Genomic DNA, 22,011 nt, shown 5'->3' with positions numbered 1-22,011 from the left:
ATCCAGGTTGGAGGGTGGTTCGAAACCCAGCATCCGATATGATCCCCGAGCCTGCCAGGAGCGATTTCTGAGTGCAGAGCCAGGAGTAAACCCCTGAGTGCCACCGAGTATGACTACCCCCCACCGAAATAAAGATGGTTTAGCAAGGGGCAATTTCCATCTTAGGTACCACTCATCCCCAGAATTCAGGCTTGGGGGTTGATTATATGGATAAGCAAAAATCCAAGTGAGGGGGCCGGAGAGATAGCACAGAGGTAAGGTGTTTGCCTTAGGCGCAGAAGGACAGTGGCATCCCATCCCGGCATCTCATATGGTCTCTTGAGCCTGCCAGGAGCAATTTCTGAGCATGGAGCCAGGAATAACCCCTGAGCACTGCCCGGTGTGACCCAAAAACAAAAACAAAAAATCCAAGTGAGCCCAGAGCAGGGTCCTCAGGAAGGGTCTGCAGTGTAGATACTAGCAGTTTAGACAAGAGTCCATCAGCTCTGCCTTGTCTGGCCCTGATCAGGACTGGATCACCGGGGACTGAAGGTTCTCAGGGGCCCCACCGAGCTTCATGGTGGGGTGCATAGACTGCCCACAGGCTGAGGCCTCCTGCCTCACCCAAAGGCTATGGACTAGCTGCCAGGCTAGAGAGCCTTTGCTCTGGATGTAGCCCACCCAGGTTGGATCCCCAGCATCCCATAGGGACCCCCAAGTACTATGAGGGGACCACCCTCCCCATTTGGGCAAGCCATGTGGGATTCGGCCCTGGGCTGGCTGTGAGAACCAACTTCGCCTCTCTTTGCCTCGTTACTTCAGGGGACTCAATGCCAAGGGGGTCCGCCTGCTGCTGGCCCACATTACTTGCACAAAATCACACTGGACCATGGTGAATCCATCGTGCCAGCATTTTCTGGAGAACAGTCTCACCTCCATGCCTCTGAGATGCTACTCTAGGGGTTTTGCTGGTGTCGGTGGAAGGAACACCTCTTCCGGTTTGGAGATATGACTGTCCCCCCAACCCTCAACTTTAAATTTTTTTTGTTTTTGTTTTTGGGTCACACCCAATGGCACCCAGGAGTTACTCCTGGCTCTACATTCAGAAATCACCCCTAGCAGGCTCGGAGGACCATATAGAAAGCCGGGATTCGAACCACCGTCGTCCTGGATTGACTGCATGCAAGGCAAAAGCCCTGCTGCTGTGCTATATCTCAGGCCCCATCTATGAATATTTTTTCAATGGTTTCAGCAGGATAATAACTAGCTTTCTTTAGACAGTTGAGTGGATTTGCTGGTTAAAGCACCTGGTCCTGGATTTTTATATGGGGGGGGGGACCCGATTACTGTTTTGATTTCTAAACTCATAATTGGCATGTTCAAACTTTATTGGGGTATCCCCCCCTTTCTTTCTTTGATATAGACACTGTGGTTTATGTAGTTGTTTACAAAGGGTTTCAGGCATATATAGTCCCCACCCCCAATCTCATCTACCCCAGGTCCCCACTTTGACTTCTCAGTAGTTACATTTTTCTATTTAATTGTCTTTGGGTTCTGTGTTGACATAAGCCTTGGAACTAGGGGTTTAGATGCATAGAGACATTGGCACGGGAGGGACAATCCAGAAGGAAGGATCCTTACTTAGACATAGCTGTCCCAGGTTCAATCCCTGGCACCCTCGATGGTTCCCTGAGCACCACCAGGCATGATTCCTGAGCACAGAACCAGAAGTAATCCCTGAGCACTATGGGGTGTAGCCAAAAAGAATTACAGATATTTCACCTCTACACCACAGAGGGGCCCACACACTCCAAGGCTTGCCCCTTATGTTCCTTCCACACCTTCTCTTCCTAACTACTGGGGCAAATTCCAAAAGCCAAAGCAAGTTTCAAGGCCCAAAGATTAGGAACCCTGGGGCTAGAGAAATAGTAAGCAAGGACAGCTCTTGCCTTGCACACAGCCAACCAGGGTTCCATCTCTGGCATCCCATATGGTCCCCTGAGCCCACCAGGAGTAACTCCTAAGTGCAGAGCCAGAAATAACCCCTGAGTACTGTCAGGTACAGCCCCTCCACCAAAAAAAGTTGGGAACAGTTTTCTAATGAAATTTTAGGGGTTGGGCCCCATTCAGCAGAGCTCGGGGGTTACTTCAGCTCTGTACCCAGAAATTACTCCTGACAATGTTTGAGGGATCCTATGGGGTGCTGGGGGTTAAATCTAGGTTGGCTGCGTGCCAGGCAAACACCCTACCCACTGTGCTACCTCTCCGGCCCCTCTACTGGAAATTTAAAAGCTCTTGTTGCACTTGGCATTTCCAAAAGTAAGATTCAACCCATCTGGGCCCAGATAGATAGCACAGCGGCGTTTGCCTTGCAAGCAGCCAATCCAGGACCAAAGGTGGTTGGTTTGAATCCCGGTGTCCCATATGGTCCCCCCGTGCCTGCCAGGAGTTATTTCTGAGCAGACAGCCAGGAGGAACCCCTGAGCACCACCGGGTATGACCCAAAAACCAAAAAAAAAAAAAAAAAAGATTCAACCCATCTCAGGCATAGCCCATTTTCTTTGAGTTTATCCTGAACTTTCTACTTCTGTTTCTTCTGCGAGGGCACAACTATTTTTAAGAAAGCAGGTATTTCTTTTTTTCCCTCCTGGCATTAATTCTCCAGAAAGGACATCTGCTTGAAGAGTGGGCACACAGTGTGAACAGCTGTGGCTTGCTTCAGTTCCCCCCGCTATTCCCTGACAGTTCCCTTCACCTCTTGGCTTTGGGGTTTGCCAGTGGAGGATGAGGAGCTACAGACCCCCTCCCTGCCCCACCCTCACTTAGTAGCTGGGAACAGTTATTCGAATTTTTAAATCAGCAGAAAAACAAATGAATTCTGAGGGGGAGGGATATTTCCAGAAGGACTCGAAGACAGGAAGTTTCAGAGAAAATGCTCTAGGAAAATAAAAAGTGTCCAGAATGGAGCCAGAGAAATAGCACAGCAGTAAGGGGTTTGCCTGCAAGCAGTCGATTCAGGACAGAAGGTGGTTCAAATCCCAGCATCTCATATGGTCCCCTGAGCCTGCCAAGGGCGATTTCTGAGCACCAACCCCTGAGCAGTGCTGGGTGTGACCCCAAAACAAACAAACAAAATGTCCTGAATGTTCACATCAGGGGTCATAATGATAGATAGCACAGTGGGGAGGGTGTTGTCTTGCACACAGCTGACCCAGGTTTGATCCCTGACATCCCATATGGTGCCCTGAGCCTGCCAGGAGCGATGTCTGAGCACAAGAGCCAGAAGTAACCATCAAGTGTGGCCCAAAACAACAATAATAACAACAAATATATATATACATATATATATATAGTTAATAATGTAACTGTCCATTTTATCAAATGGCATTGTATTTTTAAAAAGAAAAAAAATGATTGTTTTCAATCAGTGTTGTCAGTTAGATTGTTGTCAGGGATGACCCAAACACCAAAATATAAAACAAACCCTACTTCAGACTCCGAGTTGAAAATTTATTTTCATGATGAACTATAGATTAGGGGTTGACTTTAAGGCACTTTTCTTGCACTGGCCAACCCCGATTTGATCCCAGACACTTTACATGTGACCCCAGCAGACCCCAGCAGAGAGCTCAGAGAACCTCCAATATCAACCTCCCCAAGGAAATCATATGCAAATAAAATCATCCTTTTTACACTACATGAGAGAAATTCTTTTTTTTTTTTTAATGTATAAAACAACTACACAGCTGGAATTTTCCAGGTAATGTCTTTTTTTTTTTTTTTTTTTTGGTTTTTGGGTCACACCTGGCAGCACTAAGGGGTCACCCCTGGCCCTATGCTCAGAAATCGCTCCTGGCAGGCTTGGGGAACCATATGGGATGCCAGGATTTGAACCACCGCCCTTCTGCATGCAAAGCAAATGCCTTACCTCCATGCTATCTCTCTGGCCCCAATTTGTTTTTGTTTTTGTTTTTTGGTTTTTGTTTCCAGGTAATTTCATATTCAGACATTCTAATCACTCATGTCCACGAATGAACTCAAAACACAGTACTTAAAACGTGTTCATGGAGGGAGCTGGAGAGATAGCATAGCAGTAGGGCATTTGTCTTGCACACAGCCAACACAGGACTGACCCTGGTTTGATTCCGGGCATCCTATACGATCCCTCCATGCCTGCCAGGAGCGATTTCTCAGCACAGAGCCAGGAGTAACCCCTGAGCACTGTTGGGTGTGGCCTCCCCAAAAACCAGAGTGGGTACTGGCTCCAAGGGGAGTAGGCAGGCTTTGCATATAGGAGAATCACTTTGATCCCTGGCACATGGTCTCTAGAGCATCCCCAAGCAGACGCACCCATGAGGAGGACTGGCACCAGTCTGATACTGGGCACTTTCCTGCCCGCTCTGCTCCTGGTGGTGCCCTCGGGACCCCATAGGATGTTGGGGATCAAACCCGGGTCAGCTATATGCAAGGCAAATGTATTCACCTCTCTGGGCCCTCTCATGGAATTTGGAGAGATTTTGTTTCATTTGATATTTCAAAGAGAAAGAAAGATCCAACCAGTCTCAGTCTCAGGCACGTCTCGTCTTAGTGGAGCTCAATGGCATCTAATATTGAGTTTACCCTGCAATCCAGCAGCGGGAGGGGGAGGGAAGAGGGGGGAGTCAGGCCCCTGGCTCGCCCCCTCCAAGTCTGAACTCCCCAAGTCTGAACTCCGGTCCCTCCAAGCCCAGCCCTGACTCCACCTTCTCCAGAGCTCCTTGGCCTTGGAGGAACTGAGCCTCCCTGGGGGTCAGTTTCCTTTTGAGAAACACAAGAACGGCCAATAACACTGGCCCAAGAGTGTGGTGGTCCACAGGACTGTCATGGTGCCAGCTCAATGCCCAGAACACAGGAAGCACTCAGGAATGCAGAGTCCTGGGTGCCTACCAATGCTTGCCTGACTGCCCTGCCTTTCTCCTTCTGTCTTTTCCTTTCGCATTCCTTCCTTTCTTTCCTTCCTCCCTCCCTCCCTCCCTTCTTCCCTTCCTTCCTTTTTCTCTCCCTCCCTAGACCTGGGAGTCCCTCCCTCTGATTCTTACCCAACCTTACCCATGGTTCAGATTGTGCGGGCCTATAGTGATCGAGGAAGAGATGCAAGCCAAGCCGCTGAAATTCATGGGTCCATGAGTGTTTGGGGCCAAGAACCCTGGAACGACCTCAGGAGGAGAGTGGGTAGAGAATCGTCCCAGCTGTACAGATCCCAGAGTTCCTGGAACCTTCCAGACTCCAAACACTGACAGCACAGTAGGAACACAACAAATCAGACGGCAGAGCGGCCACAGGCCCACCAAGCTCAAGGAGCTAAAATCATCACAACGCAGGCGGCTCCCCTAGGAATCCACAGCTCAGGAAATCCCCAGACAAGGACTGTAAGAATGTCACTGTGAGGGCTACAGCCAGAGCACAGCAGGTCCACGGCACTTGCCTTGCACACGGCTGGCCCAGATTCGATCCCCTGAGCACTGGCAGAACTAATTCCTACGTGCAGAGCCAGGAGTAACCCCTGAGCACTTCCCGGTGAGGCAAAACAAAGTAATACCAATATGAAATATAACAATTTCTACATGTTTTCTTTTACTGAACTTTTTTTCCTTTTTCTTTTTCTTTTTTTTTTTTTTTGGACAATTCCACATATCATAAAAGTTTCCCCCAGCGGGAAACTGGGGGGCACTGGTGGAGGGAAGGAAGGCCATACTGGAGTGAGATTAGTGTTAGTTAGAATGTTGACTAAAGGGCCCAGAGAGATAGCACAGCGGCGTTGGCCTTGCAAGCAGCCGATCCAGGACCAAAGGTGGTTGGTTCGAATCCCGGTGTCCCATATGGTCCCCCGTGCCTGCCAGGAGCTATTTCTGAGTAGACAGCCAGGAGTAACCCCTGAGCACCGCCGGGTGTGGCCCAAAAACCAAAAAAAAAAAAAAAAGAATGTTGACTAAAACAACTGCATTATGAATGACTCTGTAAACTGGGGTATTTTTTATTTTAGTGTTTTGGTTTTTGGGTCACACCCAGGGGTGCCCAGGCTCTACGCTCAGTAATCACTCCTGGTAGGCTCGGGGACCATACGAGATGCCAGGATTCGAACCTGGATTTGGCTGCGTGCAAGGCAAATGCCCTACTGCTGTGCTATCTTCCAGCCCCTAAATACAGTTTTTGTTTTTGTTTTTGTTTATTTATTTATTTATTTTGGGTTTTGGGTCACACCCGGCAGTGCTCAGGGATTGCTCCTGGCTCTATGCTCAGAAATCACTCCTGGTCGGCTCGGGGGACCATATGAGACGCCGGGATTTGAACCACCATCCTTCTACATGCAAGGCAAATACTTTACCTCCATGCTATCTCTCTGGCCCCAAAATACAGATTTTTAAACCCCCACTCGTCCCCCCCAAAAAAGCAAATGCCTTGTTTGTTATACTATCTTTCTAGTGCCCCTCAAACACCAGACTTTTTTTTTTTTTTTTTTTTTTTGGTTTTTGGGCCACACCCTGTGAGGCTCAGGGGTTACTCCTGGCTATGTGCTCAGAAGTTGCTCCTGGCTTCTTGGGGGACCATATGGGACGCCGGGGGGGATCGAACCGTGGTCCGTCCTAGGCTAGCGCAGGCAAGGCAGGCACCTTACCTCCAGCGCCACCCGCCCGGCCCCCACCAGACTTTTTTTTTAATTTTCTGTTTCATCTTACAATTTACAATGTCTGTTCTATTAAATAAATAAATAAATAAATAAATAAATAAATAAATAAATAAATAAATCCCACTCAAGCTTACTCGAGGCACTTGCAGTGTGGCCGTCCCTCTGCCAAGCCCCCATCCAAAGAGGCAGGAAAAGAGCCAACACTGGGATCTGGACAAGGAGACATTGTGTCCTCCTGCCCTTCCCGGCCTCACGTGTCCTGGGATTTGCCTGTGACGCTCAGGGGTGCATTCAGGGCTTTGGTCCCCTCGGACTATAAACTCAGTCCCAAACCAACTACGGGGGGCCGGAGCCCAAGGCTCAACTTTACGAGCCTGTCCCGCCAGCCTTGGGGGCCCTGCACACTTATAAATGGCACCTTGCCCGTGCCTTCCAGTCCAGAGGTGGCGGGCACCCCCGTTCTCAAGCTGCTAATAACTGCACGTAAATGAGCCCCTAGGATGGCTCGCCAGCCGGGCATGGCGTGAACGTCGAGGTGAGGGGCGAGCCTCCTTCCCTCTCTGGCCGCTGGCTTTTCCCAAGGCCAGGAAGTTTCAGACAGCTCTAGTGCTGTTGATGGGGTGTTCACTCAGCACCCAGAGATGTCCGATGGAGTCCTTACCTCTCCTGGCACATTAAAACTTGGGGTGACCCTGTTTGGGTGTAAAAGTTCATTCTAAGCATTGGCACACAGGCTCGCTAAGAGGGAACTATGGAAGGAGGGAAAGAGGGCTGGATCCTATTGGCCATTTGCCACACAGCAGACTATGAGGACCCCATCAAAGGGTCCCCACAATGTGAGAGGCTGGCACAGCCCCGACAAGCTAATCTAGAAAGAACCAGCAGCCCCAAAGCCTCGGCTGGAACCAGCAAATGTAAAGCCAACCAGTCACTCAGGTTTTAGATACCGGGAACTTGGCTGTGACTAGAGGAAACCACAGAGACAGATGGCAGAGCTCCAAATACTTGGCTTATTATTTTTCCTGGTGGGGCCAGAGATAGCATGGAGGTAGGGCAGTTGCCTTGCATACAGAAGGGCGGTGGTTAGAATCCTGGCATGCCAAACGGCATCCCCCGAGCCTGCCAGGAGCAATTTCTGAGCGTAGAGCCAGGAGTAACCCCTGAGCGCTGCACCCGAGTGCTGCAGGGTTTGATCCAAAAACCAAAACAACAACAACCAAATTATTTTTCCTGGGGCCAAAGCAGTCGAACAAGCGGTAGGATGTTTGCCTTGCCTGCGCTAGCCTAGGACGGACTGCAGTACAATCCCAGGGGTCCCAGGGTGTGGCCCAAAAACAAACAAAAATAATTATTTCTCCTGAGGCAGAAAGATAGAAGTGCAAACCATACACACTAAATAGACTCTCAATTTGGGGGAGGGGGTGGGCCAGTGATGCTCAGGGGTTACTCATGGCTCTGCGCTCAGAAATCACTACTGGCTCGGGAGACCATATGGGGTGCCAGGGGATTGAACCATGGTCTGTCCTGGGTCAGCCACGTGCAACGCAAATGCCCTACCGCTGTGCTATCACTCCAGCCTCTTAACAATACTTTTTAAAGTTGTTTTATTTTGGGCCCGGAGAGATAGCACAGCGGTGTTTGCCTTGCAAGCAGCCCATCCAGGACCAAAGGTAGTTGGTTCGAATCCCGGTGTCCCATATGGTCCCCCGTGCCTGCCAGGAGCTATTTCTGAGCAGACAGCCAGGAGTAACTCCTGAGCACAGCCGGGTGTGACCCAAAAACCAAAAAAAAAAAAAAAAAAAAAAAAAAAATTTTTTTTTTTTTTTTTGTTTTGGGGTCACACCCAGCAGTGTTCAGGGGTTCCTTCTAGCTCTGTGCTTAGAAATTGCTCCCAGGAGGCTCAGGGGACCATATGGGATGCTGAGGCTCAAACTCAGGTCAGCCACATACAAGGCAAACACCCTATCCACTGTGCTACTGCTCCAGTTCCTTTTAAAGGTCTTAAAAAAATCACAAAATCAAAACAAAACTCCATATCAACAGCTTAAAAAAACTTAAAAAACTCATTGAAGCTCAAGTTAAAACTCAAGTACACCGAGTTTTCCTTATTAAGACAAAAGATTTCCCAAGATTATTTGTAATAGGCTTAGAAGTGCCAAAAAACAAACCTACTGAGGCTGGTGAGGTGGCACTACAAGTAAGGTGTCTGCCTTGCAAGCGCTAGCCAAGGAAGGACTGAGGTTCGATCCCCCTGCGTCCCATATGGTCCCCCCAAGCCAGGGACAATTTCTGAGCACTTAGTCAGGAGTAACCCATGAGCATCAAACGGGTGTGGCCCCAAAAACCAAACCAAACCAAAACAAAACAAAACAAAAAAACCTACTGCCCCAAATGATTGACTTGGTAGCACCCAGGAGCAAGAATAACCCCCAGCAAGTGACCTGCTTGATTGATTCTTGCTTTGAGTTTCGATTTCTGTTGCAGAAAAAGAAGCTCATGATCATACTCAACTTTTTTTCATGCATTTTATCTCCATTGGAAAGTAATAATAGGGGAAGAACAGAGAGCACAGCAATAGGGTGTTTGCCTTGCACGTGGCTGACCCAGGACAGATGATGGTTCGATTCCCGGGATACCAAATGGTCCTCCATGCTTGCTAGGAGCAATTGTCAGGAGTAACCCCTGAGCACTGCCAGGTGTGACCCCCAAAAACCAAAATAATAATAATAATAATAATAATAATAATAATAATATCTGCCTGAGACCAGAGAGGTAATACCATGGGTAGGGCCCACCCAGGGTCCAATGCAAAAGAAGAAACCAACAAATTCAAGATTTCTCAAGATTACGGATCAAAGGAAATATTTCTGAAGTTCCTGGAATCTCAACGTCACTTTGCTTTTATATCAAATCTATTATATTTGACTCAAATATCTGATATTTGAGTCTTTGCTGCTGTCTCAGTGCCCAGGAGCTTCTGTCTGAGCTTCTGTGGCTTTGCGAGCAGAGCAGTAGGCAGAGGAGTGAAGCTTTGCACCCCGTGGCCTGAGCTAAATGGACAGGGGAGCCCTCGCGGGCTTGTGGGTAACCCCACGGGCGCCTAAGCACTGGGCACGGCGAGGGGGTCCTGGGAATGCCCCCTCTTGTAACCCAAGCCCTGGAATGCCATCTGTCTCCCATTACACCCACCTGGGATCCGCCCCAGCCGGGCAGCCGAGTGGGGCTGGAAAACTCCTGCTAATTGACTCTGAGGCCGTTTGAAGTTCCTCAGAAGGACCCTCAAGAAATTCACTACAGATGTGGGAAGCGAGTCACACGAAGGCTGCACGGAAGCCCAAGCACTGCCACACAGGGAGGATTCTGGGGTGCCTGGGTTTTTGGTGGAGGGAGTTGTTTTGCTTCCTTTGAGGGCCACACCCAGCAATGCTCAGGGGTTACCCCTGGCCCTGCACTCAGAAATCACTCTTGGTGGTGGTCAAGGGAACCCTGTGATGTGGGATGCCAAGGATCAAACCCGGACAGATTATGTGCCAGGCAAATGCCCTGCCCGCTTGTGCTATTGTTCAGGCTCTGCAGAGAGGATTCTGGAAGGAAAAACACAGATTGGCCTGTCCACAGAGCAGAGTCCCACCCCTCCCCTAGGCTACGTAAGTGCCCAAGTGCTGTGCAATATTTTTTAAAGTGGGGGCAAGGTGATAGTACAGTGGGGAGGGCATTTGCCTGGCATACAGGCAACCAACTTGGACTCATTTCCCGGCATCTCCTTGGGTCTCCTCAGGACCATCCAGTGGGATCCTTGTGGGGCTGGAACGATGGCACAGCGGTAGGGTATTTGCCTTGCAAGCGGCCAACCCAGGACGGACCCAGTTTGATTCCCAGCATCCCATATGGTCCCCAAGCCTGCCAAAAGTGATTTCTCAGCAAAGAGCCAGGAGGAACCCCTGAGCGTCACCGTTGTGACCCAAAAAAACAAAAACAAAAACCAACAAAACAAAACAACCTTTGTCTCCTAAGTCTGTTGCTTTTTCAATCAGCAACATTCTATTACATTATTCTGACAGACAAGGGATGCTATAGGATGAGACTACAGAATGTGTGTGTGTGTGTGTGTGTGTGTGTGTGTGTGTGTGTGTGTGTGTGTGTGTGTGTGTGTGTGTGTGGCCAGAGCGATAGCACAGTGGTAGGGTGTTTGCCTTACACGCAGCTGACCTAGGTTCAATCCCTGACATCCCATATGGTTCCAAAAGTGTAAGTCCTGGGCCCGGAGAGATAGCACAGTGGCGTTTGCCTTGCAAGCAGCCCATCCAGGACCAAAGGTGGTTGGTTCAAATCCCGGTGTCCCATATGGTCCCCTGTGCCTGCCAGGAGCTATTTCTGAGCAGACAGCCAGGAGTAACCCCTGAGCACCGCTAGGTGTGACCCAAAAATCAAAAAAAAAAAAAAAAGTGTAAGTCCTGAGCACAGAGCCAGGAGTAACCCCTGAGCACCAATGCGTGTGGGTCTCCAAAAAAGAAAGGGTGTGTGGAAGGGTCCAGTGAGAAGAATCTCCAGAAAGAGGAAACGGTGGGGCAGTCAGGGTGCGAGGTTGAGATGCAGTCAGAGAGAAGTGATTTCAAGAAGCAAACCCCCCCCCCCGCCCCTCTCATTCTACAAACCCAGGCCTAGGACAAGAAGAGAGGAGTGGAGGGCGAGGGAGAAGACCTCCAGTACAGGGTCCCTTTTCCAGTGTCTTAGAAACTCCTTCAAGGGCCCGGAGATATAGCACAGCGGCGTTTGCCTTGCAAGCAACCAATCCAGGACCTAAGATGGTTGGTTCAAATCCCGGTGTCCCATATGGTCCCCGTGCATGCCAGGAGCTATTTCTGAGCAGACAGCCAGGAGTAACCCCTGAGCACCGCCGAGTGTGGCCCAAAAACAAAACAAAACAAAAAAAAGAAACTCCTTCAAGCTCTGGACACAGATGATGTAAAAGCAGCCAGGAAGCCACTTCCAAGGTGGCATTTGTGGCACCCACTGCAGGGGCGCCCTCTGGTGCCTCAGAGTGAGAACAGTATAGAGTGCGCTGGGCAGTTTAATTTTTCCCTCTGGTTTGGCATCGGACCCAAAAGAGACTGACTGACCCCCAAGAACACGGCGAGGCTTCAGTAAAAATGTTGAGTCGAGTACAAGAGCTTTACAATAAGTCTGCAAGACTGCACAGAAGTAGGGCATTTGCCTTGCACACGCCAACCCGAGACAGACCCAGGTTTGATCCCTGGCATCCCATATGGTCTCCCAAGCTGGCCAAAACAAATAATAAAATAAAATAAAATCTGCAAGGGCCCAAGAAGATAGTCCAGCAAGGGGAGTGCTTGCCTTGCATGGAGCAAACCTGGGTTCCATCTCTGGCACCCTAAATGGCCCCCTAAGCCCCACCAGGAGTGATCCCTGAGAGCAGAGCCAAGAGTAAGCCCTGATCACACACCCCAAAAGTGTGCAAAACCAGAGAGATCTTTCGCACAGCAGACCACGGGTTAGATTCCCTAATTGTGCTGGCGATAGCAATGACCAGCCAGTGAAAGGTCTTTGTCACGGGACATCCCAAATAGTGACCATTTTGAGGGGACCTCAAAGACAGCCCCCCAAAGGCTCACTGGGGTCTCGGCTTATGGGGACCACCCACCAGGCTGGCCTTAAGCTGGACTTCCTCAATAGGAAAGTAAACACTTTGGTCAAGTTCAAAAGCCTGGGTTGAGAAGATGTGAACTGGGCCAGAGAGATAGCATGGAGGTAGGGTGTTTGCCTTGCATACAGAAGGACGGTGGTTCAAATCCCCAGCATCCCATATGGTCCCCCCTAGTCTGCCAGGGAGCGATGTGAAGGGCGGGACTCGCAGTGGTCTTCAAACTATGGCCCGTGGGCCACATATTATATTTGTATCTGTTTTGTTTTCTTCATTGCAAAATAAGATATATGCAGTGTGCACAATAATTCATTCATAAGTTTTGTTTTTAATTATAGTCAGAACCCTCCAATGGTCTGAGGGGACAGTGAACTGGCCCCTGTTTAAAAAGTTTGAGGACCCCCTGGCTGGAGAGATAGCACAGCGGTAGGGCATTTGCCTTGCACCGCAGCTGACCTAGGACAGATGGAGGTTCATAAATCCCATATGGACCCCCATGCCTGCCAGGAGCAATTTCTGAGTGTAGAGCCGAGTAGTAATCTGAGTGCCGTCGGGTGTGACCCCAAACATCCAATATAAAGCACAACAGTAGGAAATTTGATTTGCATGCCAGCCGACCCAGGACGAATCTGGGTTCGAATCCCAGCATCCCATATGGTCCTCTGAGCCTGCCAGGAGCAATTTCCTGAGTGCAGAGCCAGGAGTAACCTGAGTGCTGTCGGGTGTGACCCAAACATCCGAATAATATAGCACAACGTTAGGAAATTTGATTTGCATGCAGCTGACCCAGAAACGAATCTGATTCAAATCCCAGCATCCCATATGGTCCCCTGAGCCTGCCAGGAGCAAATTCTGAGTGCAGAGCCAGAGTAACTCCCGAGCAGCCACCGAGGTGTGACCCAAAAACCAAAAAAAAGAAAAAAATGTAAAGGGCCAGTGTGACAGTACAATGATCTTGCACATGGTCACAACCTGTGTTCGGACATCCTGGCACCCATACTGGTCCCCGGAGCCAGCCATGAGTATTTCTGAGCACAGAACCAGGAGCAGCACCCAAAAACAAAAGAGAAAGATATGAGGAGAAGGCAGGAATGCCCAAGGGCTACACCAGGGTGACGCCCACTACTTCGACTCAAAGGAAACTCCTGGAGGGGGCTGGCTAGGGACTGTTGGTGCCAGCCATGCCAGCAGCCTGTGCCATGCTACCCAACAAGGCAGAGGCCCCAGATGGTCTGCCCACGGAGAGTGGGCAGAGCACTGTCTGAAAGTCACCCCGTGGCTCAGCGCTACAACGCCCCCTTTCCAAACAATAATTTGGCCACAAGCAAAGAACAGCAGGAGATACCCTGACTTTGTCCCATTGCTAGCCCCATACCCACTCACCATTATTGCTGACGCTCGTGGTTTCCCAAGGGCACAGGGGCCGGAAGGGTGCAGGCATGAATGAGGGTGGGGTCCCACAAATACCCATTATGTGCGCGAAAGGGTCAGAGAGTAAGAAGACCTGGCCAGCCAGCGGGCTTTGCCTGCAGGAGCCCGAGTTGCATCCCTATTACCCAGTACTCTCTGCCGGGAGCCATCCCCAAAGCAGTGAGCCAGGAATAGGTTCCTCCTATTCCACACCAAAATTTGGACCCCTAAAAACAGCAAGAGGCTGGGGGCTGGAGTGATAGCACAGTGGGTAGGGCTTCTGCCTTGCACATGGCCAACCAGGATTCAAACCCTGGAAACCCATAGGGTCCCCAGCCTGCCAGGAGTGAATCCCGAGTCACAGGAAGCTCCCTTGCCTGCTGTTACTAGCGCTCGGGCGCCCCTCAAGTGATATGTTTAATTTCGATAAACTATAAAACACAGTAACAGCGTGAAATAAATCTGTTCGAATTACGGTGGAATTTAATTCCTCTCCAAGTGACCTCAATGGAGGCCATGGGAACTGTTTCCTTTGTAATTTTATTGCCTATAAAATTCTAAAACACCCCGTCACAATCATGAGCAAAGTGCTGAGGGGAAAATAAAAAAAACAAAAACAAAAAAAAAAAATACAAAACATAGAGCCGGGCGGGAGGAATGTGTACAGAGGGCCCTGGTGATCAGGGTTTGATTCCTCTGGGTCCCTGAGCATTCCCCCAGGAGGGGCAGGAGTAAGGCCCTGAGTACCATCAGTGTGGCCCAGAAACAAAACAAAAATCTTAATTAATAATAAATAAACAGATGATTAGATTAGAAAAAGAAAAGAAAGAGAGAGAAAGAAAGAAAGAAAGAAAGAAGAAAGAAAGAAAGAAAAAGGAAAAGAAAGAAAGAAGAAAAGAAAGAAAGAAAGAAAGAAAGAAGAAGAAGGAAGGAGAAGGAAGGAAGGAGGAAGGAAGGAAGGAAGGAAAGGAAGGAAGGAGGAAGAAAGGAAGAAGGAAGGAAAGGAAGAAGGAAGAAGGAAGGAAGGAAGGAAGGAAGGAAGGAAGGAAGGAAGGAAGAAAGAAAGAAAGAAAGAAAGAAAGAAAGAAAAGAGGAAGGAAGGAAGGAAGGAAGGAAGGAAGGAAGGAAGAGAAGGAAGGAAGGAAGGAAGGAAGGAAGGAAGGAAGTAGGATGGAAGGAAGGAGAGAGAGAAAGAGGAAGAAAAAAGAAAGAGAAAGAGAAAGAAGGAAGAATGAAGAAAGGAAGCAAGGAAAGAAAAGGGAAAGGAGGAACAACAGAGAAAAGGGGATAAAAAAGATATGGAGAGGGTGGCTGAGAGATAGGCATGAAGGTAAGGGCTTTGCCTTTCATGCAGGAGGTCATCGGTTCAAATCCCAGCGCCCCATATGGTCCCCCATGCCTGCCAGGAGCAATTTCTGAGCCTGGAGCCAGGAATAACCCCTGAGCACTGCCGGGTGGTGACCCACAAAAAAAAAAAAAAAAGATATGGAGAGAGGGAGGAGGGATAAAAGGAAGGAGGAAGGGAAGAAGTGGAAACTGGGGAGGAGGGAGGGAGGGAGGGAGGGGCGGGGAGTGGGGAGGGAGGGGCAGCTCTGCCAGTCTCCACCAGAAGCCTAAAGCTTCCTTCCTTGGAGCATCTCAGCATCCAGAAAACAGGCGCCGCACGCCCTCTAGCGGCTCCACGGGAGACGCAGGCAAACCCGTCAGGGGAGAGCGCAGGCCAGAAAAACTGCAAAGTTCCTTTCTCTTTCGCCCCCTGCAGAGAACCCACATCAGAGCTGGTGGTACAGTAAGACCGGAAAAGGGCATGTGTTGGAAGAGAAGAAATAAGGCTGCCTTGGGGCCGGAACAATAGCACAGAGGGGAAGGGCTTTTGCCTTGCATGCTGCTGATATGGGTTTGCCCTTACACACAGCCAAACCCCAGCACTGACCCCCGGTTCGATTCCCGGCATCCCATATGGTATCCCCAAGCCTGCCAGGAGTGATTACTGAGCACAGAGCCGGAGTAAACCCCTGAGTACCACCGGGTGTGGACCCAAAACAAAGACAAAAAAAAAAACCAACAAAATAAATAAATAAATAAAGACCCTTAAAAAATAAGGATAAAGCAGAGGGGGATGGAGAGACAGTAGCATGGGCCAAGGCAGGACACTTGTCGTACAATGCCGAAACTGAGTTCCATCCCCAGTACCCATAAGGTCCAAGTTCAGCCATACATGATTCCTGAGCACAGAGCCACAAGTGAGCCCTGAGCACCTTGGGTGCAGGAGTAATACAAAAACCAAACCACGGGCTGGAGAGACAGCACAGTGAGGAGGGCATTTGCTTTCTACCTGGCTGATCTCCAGCATCCCAAAGAGGCCCTAAAGCACTTTTTAGGAGCGATCTTTGGAGCTCATAGTCAGGCATTAGCGTGGAGCACTGCCAGGTGTGACCCCAAAACAAAAAACAAGGGAACAAACAAAAAAATAGGGGCTGGAGAGAGCACTGTGGTAGGGTGTTTGCCTTGCCACAACCAACCCAGGAGACGGTGGTTCGATTCCTGGAATCCCATATGGTCCCCGAACCTGCCCAGGGTGATTTATGAGTGCAGAGCCAGGAGTAACCCCTGAGTGCCGTCGGGTGTCCCCCCCAAAAATAGAATATCTATGTGCCCTTAAATTTGGAAATGAGGGGCCGGCGTGGTGGCACTATAGGTAAGGTGTCTGCCTTGCCAGCGCTAGCCTAGGACAGACCTTGGTTCGATCCCCCCGCATCCCATATAGTCCCCCAAGCCAGGAGCGACTTCTGAGCCCATAGCCAGAAGGAACCCCTGAGCATCACTGGGTATGGCAAAAAAATTTGGAAATGAGCTTTTATATTTTTTTTCAAGTGTCATAAATTATTATCATGATTGTTCTTTTTTTTTTTTTTTTTTTTTTTTTTTTTTGTTTTTGGGCCACACCCGGCAGTGCTCTGGGTTTACTCCTGGCTGTCTGCTCAGAAATAGCTCCTGGCAGGCACGGGGGACCATATGGGACACCGGAATTCAAACCAACCAGTCCTGGATCAGCTGCTTGCAAGGCAAACGCCGCTGTGCTATCTCTCCGGGCCCATCATGATTGTTCTTAAGAATTTTTTTGGGGGGCTGGAGAGATAGCATGGAGGTAAGGCATTTGCCTTTCATGCAGAAGGTCATCGGTTCGAATCCCAGCGTCCCATATGGTCCCCTGTGCCTGCCAGGAGCAATTTCTGTGCATGGAGCCAGGAATAACCCCTGAGCACTGCCGGGTGTGACCCAAAAACCAAAAAAAAAAAAAAAAAAAAGAATTATTTTTGGTTTTTGGGTCAGACCTGGTGACACTCAGGGGTCACTCCTGGCTGTGCACTCAGAAATCACTCCTGACTTGAGTGACCAGATGGGACGCATGCAAGGCAAATGCCCTACCGCTTGCACCACCGCTCCGGCCCCTATTCTTAGGATTATTATTATTATTTTGAGTTTGGGGCCTCATCAGGGTCACTCCTGGGGGTCCCAGGGACATAGAACCAGGGCTGGCAACATGCAAAGCAAACGCCTTAACCCTTTTATTCTCTCAGGTTTCACTGGCAATGAGTTTGTTTTCATGGGCGGGGGGCAGATCTGGTAGTGCTAAGGATCTACTCATGGCTGACTGACTGTTCAGGGGAACCTATGCAGTGCTGGGGATTGAAAACAGGTCGGTGACATGCAAGATAATCATCATCCCATCAGCTACAATCTCTCTCCACCCCATAATGAGGTTTTAAATACAAAGTCAGGGCCAGAGCAATAGAACCATAGGGAAGGCATTTGCCTTGCTCATGGCCAACAGTGATCCCCAGTATCCCAGAAGTCCTTGAGCCTGCCAGGAATGATTTCTGGGGACAGAGCCAGAAGTAACCCCAGAGCACCACAAAGTGTGGCCCAAACCAAACCTAAACAGAACAAACAAACAACAACAAAAAAGCAGTAGACTAGAAAGATCTCACAGTGGGTGAAACACTTGCCTTGCCTATGGCCCGCCTGAGTTTAATCCCAGCACCCTAAATGGTCCCCCAAACTCCTTCAAGAGGGGCCCTCTAAACACAGAGCCAGGAGTATGGCCAGAACAAAACAAAACCACAACAAAAACAAACCACCAAAGTATCTAAGAAAGGAACAACAGCTAGGTTAAAACCAGAAACTTTGGGGTGGAAATGATAGCACAGCCAACCCAGGACTGACCAGGGTTCAGTCCCTAGCATCCAAATGGTCCCCCAAGCCAGGAGCGGTTTCTGAGTGCAGAGCCAGGAGTAATCCCTGAGTGCCGCTGCTGTGACCCAAAACAAAAAAAAAAAAAAAAAAAAAAACAAAGAAAGAAAGAAAGAAACAAAAACCAACCAGAAACTTTGGCTTTGTGAATCAGAGAAGTAAGGTGCTCACCATGCATGTGGCCGATACATTCTGGTCCACAGAACCTCGTGTCGTTCCCCCCCCCTCCCAAGAACTAATGGGAGACTCCCCAGAGTTCAGAACCAAGAGAACGTGATGGGGCCAAATCAATAGCACTGCAGGTAGGGCGTTGTTCTTGCACATGACCAACCAGGGTTCCAGCTCCAGCATCTCATATGGTCCCCTGAGCCTGCCAGGTCTGATTCTGAGTGCTGAGCCAGGAGGAACTCCTGAGCACCTTCAGGGGTAGCCCAAAACAAAACAATACAAAAAAGACTGAGTGAGAACAGGTCTAAAGAAACCACCAACTGGCGAAGGGTGATCAAGGCCCAGCCAGGAAAAGGCAAACCAATAATAGGGAAATAATTGGGGCTGGCCCTGAATTTGGGAGAAGAGGGGAGATGAAGGGGTGAAGCGGGAGTTGGAAGCGAAGCACGTCCAGGATGCTGCTAGGTTAGCCCATGACACATGAGAGACTTTGATCAAAAGTCAGAGACGACACAAGCAAAAAGAGTGACAGTTAACAGGAGTGGCTTAAAGCAAAAAAATTAGGGACCGGAGCTATAGCACAGCAGGGAAGGGGTTTGCCTTGTACACAACCAATGCAGGTTCAATTTCCGGAATCCCATATGGATTCCTGAGTCCCCGTGATGGCGAACCTATGGCCTGCGTGCGTGCCATTGATGGCACACAAAGGCCTTGCAGCTGGCACAAGGGAAGGTCCGCAATTAAGATATGTGGCTCATGCCACATAGTTTTTAGATACTAAAATCGTGTTATTAAGGTTTGATTGACGTGCTGGCACTTTTGAGGAAATTCTTTGGTTTTGTGCGGCAGTTTGGGCACTCAGGCTCAAAAAGGTTAGCCATCACTGCCGGAGCCTGCCAGGAGTGATTCTGAGCCAACCTGGCTAAAAATACTTTTTTTTAATATTTTTGGGTTGGGCCGAAGCGATAGTACAGTGAGGGAGGCATTTGCCTTGCGTGTGGTTGACCTGGGAGTAATTTCTGAGCATCATCAGGTGTAGCCCCAATTTTTTATTTTAATTTTAAATTTATTTATATATTTTTATTTTAATTTAAAAATAATGATAGGGGCCGGAGAGATAGCATGGAGGTAAGGCGTTTGCCTTTCATGCAGTAGGTCGGTGGTTCGAATCCCGGCATCCCATATGGTCCCCCCGAAGCCTGCCAGGAGCGATTTTTGAGCGTGGAGCCAGGAGTCACCCCAAAATAATAATGATAACAAAGCTAAATGTTATCTAATGTTATGATAATGATGATAACATTTTAATGTTAAAAATAATAACAGGGCCCGGAGAGATAGCGCAGCAGCGTTTGCCTTGCAAGCAGCCAATCCAGGACCAAAGGTGGTTGGTTCGAATCCCGGTGTCCCATATGGTCCCCCGTGCCTGCCAGGAGCTATTTCTGAGCAGACAGCCAGGAGTAACCCCTGAGCACCGCCGGGTGTGGCCCAAAAACCAAAAAAAAAAAAAGACACAAAAAATAATAATAACAAAGCCAAAAATCAGCCAAGGTGGGAGCCAGCGCAGGAATGCAGAGACTGCTCCAAAAAGAGTACAAGGGGAAAGAAAGGTGCAACTGAATGTGAGATGAGGGGGTCAGGCTCAGGCTGAGAAACTGCCCAGGAACCCTGTAACTCCAGAGAATCCGGCATCTCCAGACCTGGGCTCAGTTCATTCACTGCTGCAGACATATCCACACACACTGTGAAACGCAACCAACTGGTAAAGCCATGGCAGATGAGATGAGGTACAGATGCTCTCTGTTGGTGTAGGAACTTCTAAATAAACAAGCGCAAGGGGCTGGAATGTTCCATGTGGTAATGGATCAGAACTGTGAAATATTGATTGATCATGTGTATGCAACCACGCATTACTCCGCACAATCCTTCCCTGTCCGGCTGAGGGGACCTCAAGGAAATGCCATCCCAAGAGATGGCACAGCCAGGATACTGGGGCACTATGTGTCCCCCTGACTTGAGAGCATCTATTTAATATTTATTTTTTTATGTTTTGGTTTGGTTTGGTCTGGGGGCCACACCCGGCAGCACTCAGGGGTTTACTCCAGGCTCTACGCTCAGAAATCACTCTTGGCAGGTTCTGGGGACCATATGGGATTACAGGGATCGAACCCGGGTCTATGGCATGCAAGGCAAACTGGCCAGTCAGCAAACTGGAGGGCACGGAGGAGACCCCAGACTTGACTTCTGAACCCAAAGGTGTAGTCACTTCAGTCCAGGCAGGGTGGGAAGAGATTCTGGGCCTCAGTTTCTCCCTCTCTATAAACAAATCCTCGACTTCCCCAATGCTTGGACACGGGGTGGCTAAGGGTCAGATCAGAACACAAGTAAGCACCAGCAATGAGGCCCATGCATGCCAGGCCAGAGGTTTGCAAAGTGTGGGTCTAGGACAGGCCCAGGGGTGTTACCCCAGGTCCTCCTCCCTAGTCTTGCTGGAGCTGACCTGAGGCTCCAAGGGTCTGGATGAACCAGACTTCCAAAGCACCCAACAAAACTGTCTGCTCGCCTTGGATTTTAGAGAAATGCAGTGATTTAGCTTTTTTTTTTTTCTTTTTTTTGCCCATGAAATTTGCTACTTCTTGTGTATGATTGTCTATTTTTGCAATGTTTTGAATTCGCCAAGGGAGTCCTGAGACCACGTTTCTGGGGAAATCCTCGGTGTGTGGAAGGTGATGGGGTTGCTTGGGGCCAGTTTGCATTCGGGGCAACATGGGGATCCCCCTCTGCAGCCCCAAAGCCAGGGTCTCCACCGGTGCGGCCAGTGGGGATGACCTTGGCGGGGACGTCCTGGGACATGTGCTCCCTCCTTGCCGGGATTCCACGGCTGCAGGGCTGAGCTCCGCGGGGAGCCCGGGCCGGGCGCTAAGGGGGACGAAGGGGGCCGGGGATTCGAACTCACAAACTCGGCAGCACCGCCGCCGCCTGTGCACGAGCCGCCCTCCGCAGCAGACGCAGCGCCATCTTCTCGACGCGCAGGCCACGCCCTGACACGCCCCCTGCGCGGAGCCGCGCTTCGGATACGTCCACCGCCGTGTAACCACGCCCCCAGCACGCCCTCCGCCTTTGGGCCACGTTCTGATTCGCCCACCGTCGCGTCGCCGCGCCTCCGACACGCCCACTGTATGGGCCACTCCCCTCGGCCACCCCATGCTCGCTCGCCACGCCCCCGACACGCCCGCTGCCTCTGATACGCCCATCGCGTATAGTCCCGCCCCCACAGCAGGTTGGTCACGCCCATCATCCCGACGCCACGCCCACGCCAAGTCGTTCGGTCTCGCGCAGCCACGCCCCCTTCCTCTCCCCTTCTGTGCACACCCAGGCTTAGGCTCCGGGCTTGTCTTTTTCTTTTTTTTTTAATTTTATTTTATTATTATTTTTTTTCCTTTTTCTTTTTTTCTTTTGTGTTTATTTTTTTTTTTTTTTTTTTTTATTTTTTATCTTTATTTAAACACCGTGATTACAAACATGATTATAGTTGTATGATTACAGTCATGTAAAGAGCACCCCCCCTTCACCGGTGTAACATTCCCACACCAATTTCCCAGATCTCCCTCCTCCCCACCCCCCCTACACCTGTACTCGAGACAGGCTTTCTACTTCCCTCATTCATTCACATTTTATGATAGTTTTCAGTGTAGTCATCTCTGCAACTGCACTCATCACTCTATGTGATGAGCTGCATGTCCTGAGCTGCACCTACCAGCCCTCATCTCTCTTGTCTCTGAGATATTGTTAAAAATGTCCTTCATTTTTCTTAAAGCCCATAGATGAGTGAAACCATTCTGCGTCTTTCTCTCTCCCTCTGACTTACTTCTCA

The 22,011-nt window shown here is 49.7% G+C and overlaps 1 protein-coding gene across 1 annotated transcript in view; it reads right to left on the bottom strand.

Moving 5' to 3' along the window:
- Positions 1-21,343, bottom strand: part of CLYBL (citramalyl-CoA lyase) — a 160,070-nt gene extending 138,727 nt beyond the window's left edge. Inside the window, 2 exon segments of the mRNA XM_049778524.1 lie at positions 21,094-21,205; positions 21,283-21,343. Coding sequence (XP_049634481.1) covers positions 21,094-21,205; positions 21,283-21,343 — 173 coding nt within the window.
- Between the last annotated feature and the right edge of the window lie 668 nt (positions 21,344-22,011).

Source organism: Suncus etruscus, chromosome 8 (genome assembly GCF_024139225.1).
Source record: "Suncus etruscus isolate mSunEtr1 chromosome 8, mSunEtr1.pri.cur, whole genome shotgun sequence".
In the NCBI taxonomy this organism is placed as follows: domain Eukaryota; kingdom Metazoa; phylum Chordata; class Mammalia; order Eulipotyphla; family Soricidae; genus Suncus; species Suncus etruscus.
Note: the sequence above shows the minus strand (reverse complement) of the source record. Positions and strands in the feature narration are given on the sequence as shown.